This window comes from Branchiostoma belcheri, unplaced genomic scaffold (assembly GCF_001625305.1).
Source record: "Branchiostoma belcheri isolate BF01 breed outbred unplaced genomic scaffold, Haploidv18h27 scaffold50, whole genome shotgun sequence".
Taxonomy (NCBI): domain Eukaryota; kingdom Metazoa; phylum Chordata; class Leptocardii; order Amphioxiformes; family Branchiostomatidae; genus Branchiostoma; species Branchiostoma belcheri.
The window spans coordinates 1515691-1523707 of NW_017804132.1; the positions used below are offsets into that span (position 1 = coordinate 1515691).

Genomic DNA, 8017 nt, shown 5'->3' on the forward strand with positions numbered 1-8017 from the left:
ATATATTGCTGTGTACACGATTCTCGATACAATAAGTAATAATATGTTTCAAACTAGGACTGCGTACCTAAACGCAACATCAGGTACAGGTACAGGTACCGGTACAGAGGTTTAGGTACAGGTCCGGACCTGTACCTGTACCTGAACAATTTGACAAATTAACACGTGTTCTTCACTTTTTCAATCATGACACAAACAATAATAAAGTGTTGACAACTTGTCAGTATCTTCCAATCACAACCCTGGATCAGCCACACTCTCGCGATGTCTCGTGAGACTGAGGATCTCAAATCAATCGACGGTGTTTACGTCTTTTCCAGTGCTAATTTTTCGTCTTTGTGGTAGGATTTACCTATCTTTAGTCATATACATGGTGTAAACTAGCTATTTCGGTATATACTCGTTACTTCATGATCCGGTATTTTGGACCTGTACCGAAACGATTTTTACGGTATTGGACCGGTACAGTGTACCGGTCCGCAGCCCTATTTCAAACACAGGTTTCATGTGTTGTCTATGTATTATTGCACTACGTACTTTGTACAACAGCACTTTTCTACCATACATAACCTACACAAGTACTGTTTGGGACACTGCACCAGAGCAAGATCTACAGAAACTTCAATGGATGCAGAACAGGGCAGGTAGGCTGCTGCTAGGAGCCCTACACAGAACGCCGTCGGCTGAAGTACGGACTCGACTGGGCTGGAAAGACATCAGATCCATACACAGAGACCAGAAATCCCTGCTAACTTACAAGAGTCTTAACAACTATTTACCAGCCTACATGAGAGAACTGTTTAATACTGTAGTGATAGGGCAATAAGAACCACGCGGCAAAGTGTATCTGACCTTTTGTATGTGCCAAGGGTTTGTCGGGAAGTATACAGAAGATCGATTTCCTACTCAGGCTCAGTACTGTGGAATAACTTGTCAACTGATATGAGAACGGCCACGTCAGTTGCAGCTTTTAAAAACCGACTGCGTCGAGTCACTTAGAATGACTACATTTGTGAACTGAAACTTGGATGTTTGATACTGATGAGATATACGAACCGAGATAGTGTTTGAATTTTGTAGACTTTGTATATATTATTTATATTGTAATTCTACGATTCATTGTAACTGAACTGAAGAATTTGCAACGACCCCTGACCTACCTCAGTGTTTGGAACGGAAGAGGAAATAGAGCAAAAACAATGTTTTCCTTTTGTAAACATTCGGTACACTTGTTGTGCTTTCCAGAGTCTTCCAATATATACAAGACTTTTACTCAACAGATCATGGTACAGAAGAGAAGAACATTTCAGTAAATCTTGTAGCTGTGCTTTTATTGTTACTGCAGACAGACATGCCTCAATAGCATACCCCAATCATAGTACTGTTATACATGTCATAATATCACAAAGTAGGATATATACACACAACCCAATATTTCCAGAGAAACAACATCTTGCTTCCTTATTTAGAATTGTATAAGTCCTACACTTAATAAAGGTATCAAAGTCAGCTCAGTTATTTATAAGTCTTCAAACATTGATTACATTTCAATGTTATTTTGAAGAGTTACTGGATAGTTTGAAATGAGATATTGTACATGGTTTGTTGATTGGAATGGTAGATCTAGTACAGTTCTATGGATACTGTCTACATACACATGTATACACAAGTCATTGGTACAGTTTTTGCCACCATACACACTTCCAAAGCCTTCATATAACCTGTAATATCAGCAATGAAATAGCTGGGGATTTTTTGACACAATATGTTGAAAAGATTCAACTTCTTTAATTTCCTCCCTTTTCTTAACTAAGAAAAATGCTAACAGAGCTTTGAACACAAAAAAATGCTTGCAAAGCATCAAACCTTAGAAACACAAAAACATTCAACTTTTGAAGTTTCCCTGTCACTAATAATATCATTGTACAAAAGCGTTCTTGTTTCATCAAGCTGGAAATTAAGTTACTTATCTCCTTTCTCGTAGAGAACAACATTTGGCAAAACATGTCTTTCAGCAATGGTAAAGAATAAGTAAAGGTCCCATAGCTTTTCAAAGCCGAAGGGGCATGCAGTGTCTTGTTAAATCCACTGTGTCTCAGGTATGGTATTGGAAGTCAGAGCCCATTATTTTCATTCTACTACTTTCTATACCTCCCCAACCCAACCCTTTATCTATGTCTGTTAGGCTGATCACAAGGCCAGCAAATTCTGTGAGCAGGATGTTCTCATTTATTCAGAGTCCACTGATCCAGAAAAAGTCTTTCCACATCAAGTCTACCAACTACATCTCCCCTCTGTCCTTAATCTGACTTACGAGAAGGAAAATTCCAAGCTATCATGAGGCCTAGGAAAAAAAGGTTGTGTCTCGTGTCTCAGTCCTGAAAAAAGTAGGGATGGTAGGTAGGGATTATCTTTTTTTTTAGCTATAGACTTCAGTGATATCTATATAGGGGTCCAACTTACATGTGTATACAATACAGTTTGACAAAGTAAAACTTGCATGAGGACACTTTTTTTTCAATGTCAATTTTAGAAAACCAATTGTGCAACGTTTTATCACTCAGGTGTCAGAGCATGGAGCTAGAAACGTTGATCAGATCGAAAATTTAAAATTTATGTCCTGTCAAATCTTGCAGGGGTCCACCACCAAAAAAAGTCTAGGGTCGGTACTTTTTCTAGGGTTGGACGGAGACAGGAAACACAACATTTTTTTCAAAGGCTCAAGAAATTGAAGATGACTCTTGCTGTGTTTAGAACCCCCCTTTGTTGAGGACGTAGTGTCTCTTGGGGTACTGTCTCCAAAACAGGCTGGACCCTCGCTTCAACTGACCCTGAAATATACAATCATTCACACTGTTAGACAGGACACAATGTCAGTACTTCTGCATCATGTGATATTACTATAATAATAAAATTGTTTTATTGCAAATTCGTGCCCGAGGGCTAATTGCAGGAGCAGAAGAAACCTATGGTATAAAAACAGACAAATAGTACACATAGAACTACTGATAACTACTAAGAAACTACTAGTAAAAACTACTGGGTTTGACTTCTGTTTTGAAGACAGAGGAAGACAAAGAATCCCACTTTTTCTGTAATTTGTGGGTTTTTGGATGTTAAGAGGAGAGTAGTTTTCATTTGTATATGTGTGGAAGTTTGGGTAGAATTTGGAGGCAAGAGTTCATTTCGATATTACACAGAGGTTTCATAGGACTGTGAAATGTAGCTGGTAAATAATGTGTTCAAAGATCAGTACCAAGGTTTTCTGCCATTCAATGATTCAGCTGAAATACATGTACAAAGAAACAATGGGGTAGCTCTAGCTGGTGACAAGGACAGCACATTATACCTACCATTCTGTCCAGGTGTTTCCAGCAGTCGTTCCAGTCCGTGTATAACGGCATGTGGGGATGTTGTCCTGCCGCAAGCCTGGGTAACAGACACATGGGGGGATATCTTTACACTAGAAGGGACATAGGCTTGACTGCAGAGTTCTAGACTATGATTGTATGAAGTACAGAAAGGGCTCAAAATCCTTTTTTTTTCAAGTGTACTACACTGAAGCAGGCAAGATTGAAAATTACCTGCACCAGAAATATTTTACCTGCACCACTCAGAATTTTGGAAGTATGGACTTATACTAAAATCTGTTCAGAGCTTGAAACACCACTGTTACACCATTATTTCTTTTCCTTATTGTACAAGACCAGTCTGAGAGTGACTGGTTGAAAGTTCTAGGTGAGAACAATCCTCTGTGGTGTAACAAAAGATCTAACCTTAAACAATTGTAACTACCAACACAAATGAACTTTCGTGATAGATATAGAAGATGTTTTACTAACCCAGAGCCTGTGACTGCCATGCAGAAACAGAGATGAGTGCTGCCCAATGCACCATATATAGGGACAGGAAGGAACTTGGATTTGACTAACAGATGCACATGCAGATATAGAAGAATTTGGTACTAACCCTGATCCTGTGACTGCCATACAGTTGGCCACCAGTGTGAATGGATAGGTCACCATGTTGGCCAGGAATCCAGTGATGGCCTGGGAGTAACTCTTGAACTCACTTACATTTGTCATCTACAGGAGAGAAGAAAAAAAAAAAACATGTCAGAGATGCTCATCTATGAATGGGTCATGCGAAAAGTAGAACACATGATGTGTAATACAGTATCTTATAACTTTGTAAGGGAATCACACAGAAGTTTTGAACAGATGTATCATAATATCGATGGTGTATTTTTACAGTGGATATCTTACAAGCCCACCTCAATCTACCAAAAAAAATTACACATTTGAAACACATTCAACAATTTTAAATTCAGACAAAGGCACACATTTTTGCATTAAAGAAAAAGTGCTTCAGTAGACACACAGGTACTTCATCTTGTGACTACTCCATTTTATTTCAGTTCAATAATCACACATTTTCATCAGGAGTTCCTTGGTAACATGTCTTGAGTGAATCTGTTTTTTTTTCCTGCTTAAAGTTCATAAACAATCACAATGTTACTTCTTTGTATCAGATACATTTTCTCCAATGTTTTTGCATCCATAAACTGCCAAAGCTATGACTTAGTATGTAGGGAGAACTTACCGATTCATCATTAGGTAGCAGGTAGGTGTTGATGAGATGAGCCAGGATGTTACACAGCCACAGGGTGAAAACTTCTCCCAACAGTCGGGGAACTAGACCACTGAGGGAAACAAGAAATCAGATATCGATGTCAGTCAGAGCTCGAAATTCATTTTTGGGAATAGGTGCACTGGTGCAAACAACCTAAAATTGGGTGCACAAAAATTTTTTGGGTGCACCATATAAAATAAAATAAGTAGAATGTCAGCAAAATCTCATTATGTTTCCTTTCTAAAGAAAAGTACTATATGTCACATGGTATATATGTCACATTAAAAATTGTGATATTGTTTGATTAATATACTGACCTAAAGAACCCTGAAATGCCTTCATTGTTCCAGATTTCACTCACTGCAGAAATTGGACCACTGAAAATGGGACAGAAAAAAAGAAATGGTTACTACAGTTGGACATAACATGTCAGGAACAATGAAGATATATCACATGTTAATTCATTCACATTTGGGGAATAAAAACTGAAAATTTCCAGAAGCAATGTGGTGATTTACAATGAAGAAGTAACCACAAAAGCCACACACTTTGAAGTACACAAATCAGGCTTAAAGCCTTTCCCTGCTGAGTTTTATATGGAGAAGGTTAGAAATAAAAGAAGACCGTGCTGTATACATATTACAGTGCATAATACCTGTAAGCTGTTTCTCTTCCAATGAACTGGACCATGCACCTTATAGTGACAACTGGAACAGAGTACAGCACTTGTTTAAACAAGAGGATCAACATACTAAATATATATAAAAGAGCTTAAGTGGCATAAGATCAAAGACTTAGTCTTTATAAATCACATCCAGTCTTGTTGAATTAACCTGGGATAAAAGAGAATACCAGATTACTAGAGACATTATATCTTTATATTTTGTGGTTCAATGAAAGTGATTTTTTGAATCTCACCATGGAAGGGCTGACTGACCACCACTGCCAGACATCTAGCTGCAGTTTCCTGGGAGGTCTGTAGGGGGAGCAGTGGAGTAAGTCACAAGACAAGTATACATGTACATATAAATGCAAATCATTTAAACAATGATCAACTGCTTTTAAAGTTAAACACTCTTCATTTTCATAAACCTAAGTTGTAGACCTATATGAAGGATATATGTTACCACCAAAAATAATTTCATCAGGTTGGTAGAACATATAGAACATAGGATATTGGGATTTTCTTATACACAAACTGTAAGCAAGATCAGAAGAATCCCTGGTTGTGTGTAAGAAAATCTCAATATGCAACATACCGTTTTCACAAACTTCTCGGCAACAGTCCTCAAGTCATCCGTATCCTTGATTGGATCAACAGGATGGGAGCTTTTCATGTGCTGAAAACAAGGCAACAGAGAGGCAAGTTATGTACATGTATGTAGTATGTACATGTACTGAATTCTGCATACAAAGAGAACAGTTTACATTGCTTTGCCTATTGAGTCAGTTAGTCAAGTTTATACCTGATTGAGTCAGTTAGTCAAGCTTATAAGCCTAATTTTTCTGACTTAGGGACAAGAGATGCTGCTATAGTACTAGTGTGAGCGTTAGTTCAGTGGCGCATGTGGCATTGCACTGAGCAAACTTAAATAAAAACAACAAAAGCTACGTACCTCCATGATACGAGAGTTGACACTGGTTCCAATGATCCCAGTACAGATCCTGGGCAGCAGGCCTCGATACAGACCCAGGAATCCATCTGTCTTACGGATGTGGCCCACTGGAGGGATGGAGAATGTTACATTGGAGGGATCAAAATAATTGTCACTGTAGGTTTAAGCTAAGGTGCCTATTCTAAACAAACTGTAAACTTCTACAGTCTGCATTCTACACTCCCCCAGCCATGAATGAATCCTTATATACAATGTACAACAGTATCCTTTTTTTTTCTCATATAAGGTAGTCTGACTGTGACTTATTTTATCGACCTCTGACCTCCAAATGTGTTATTTTAGATGTGTACATATATTTACTCGGCTAATTGGAATGATATAGGTTCTTATGATCATTTTTTTTTTTTTTGTAATTTCACACTGTTGATATTATGTGCCCTATATGTTTTGTCCTTATGTGTTGACTCTCTAACATCAGCTTTGCTGCCTTGAGAGTCAGTGTAATTGTCTTGTTGCATTTTCAATAAATAAAATGTACAACTGCAAGACAAACTAATAGTTGACTGTTTGAAAGCTGTTATAGATGCATATAAGAAGTGCAATTGTCATAAGGCAATAGTTCACACATGACAGTCAAATAAAATGTTCAACTCTGAGCTTCTTTAGCCTAGCCTGATAACCAATAGGCAAACCTATTTATATTATCTGCCAAGTCTCTTTTGCCCTCTACCCACATAATGGAGAGGGCGAAAGAAACTCCACAGCTACAATTTCTACCTAAAATAACTGTAAATGTACAGAACGACTTTAACTTACTGTACTGCAGCAGTCCTGGTAGCATCAGGATGGGCCGGCCAAACAGGTTAGTGGTGGCACGAGGTGGGATGGGCTCATGACCAACCTTAAAGAAACAATAGAAAGTTTTCATTACGTTATATATTCACTATTTGATATATATCTTAGGCGTTCTCATTTCAAAACAACCAATCAGACATATCAGATGAACTTTCATGCTGAACCAATCATACAAACCATTTCAAAGAGTATGAGTCTGGTATATATGCCACCTTGAACATGGAAAAAGAAATTATGATAAGCTTTAGACCATATTTTCTTCTTCAGACCATCATACCATATTTTACTGGAGTACACTGCATGGCGGGCATGTAACATGTAAAATCACACTATGAATAGAAAATAAAAGGTTCAGTCTAGTACCTTAGTAGCCGGTATACAGAAACAGTTCACATAACCCAAAATAGCTTCTTGAACTGAAACGAAGGACAGTCACTTTATACATCATGTGATAACCAAAAACTCACGTACTTCTGTATCTGTATACTAAGTATCTGTATAGCCGGTATAACCGCCCTTCGGCGTAACACAGTCCAGCTTCGCAGGCCCGCGGCGCAGCGGCAGCTGGCTACATTACACCTAACAATTTGTTACACCTAACCCATGAACATCTAACTCTAAACATTGCTTAAAACTATCTAATCTAGGTAATGATTGCTCATACTAGCAAGTGTGGGGAGGGGGGCTCCACCCCCCACCCCTACTCGTACTACACCTATATACAACAACTGGATATTCTCACCTGGATCAGGACTTTGACGTAAGTCATAGGATGAGAGGCGGTTGTGATGCCCACCCCCAGCAGGACGTGAGACCAGTCCAGGTCAGGGGAAGGCCCTGTGACCTCTCCTTCTTCCCCCTCTCCATTTTTTTCTCGACCGAACATCGCCATTTTGCTTTTGCCACCGCCGCCA

The 8017-nt window shown here is 38.6% G+C and overlaps 1 protein-coding gene across 1 annotated transcript; it reads right to left on the reverse strand.

Moving 5' to 3' along the window:
- Positions 1 to 2514: 2514 nt before the first annotated feature.
- On the reverse strand, positions 2515 to 8017 carry LOC109480310 (mitochondrial carrier homolog 2-like). Its single transcript, XM_019782498.1, has 11 exons — positions 7846 to 8017; positions 7065 to 7149; positions 6249 to 6355; positions 5892 to 5972; positions 5551 to 5608; positions 5288 to 5339; positions 4950 to 5009; positions 4603 to 4702; positions 3970 to 4085; positions 3354 to 3429; positions 2515 to 2831 (listed from the first exon to the last, which is right to left on the reverse strand). Exons 1-11 carry the CDS (start codon positions 7993 to 7995, stop codon positions 2751 to 2753), a joined length of 966 nt encoding a protein of 321 aa, XP_019638057.1. The 5' UTR covers positions 7996 to 8017; the 3' UTR covers positions 2515 to 2750.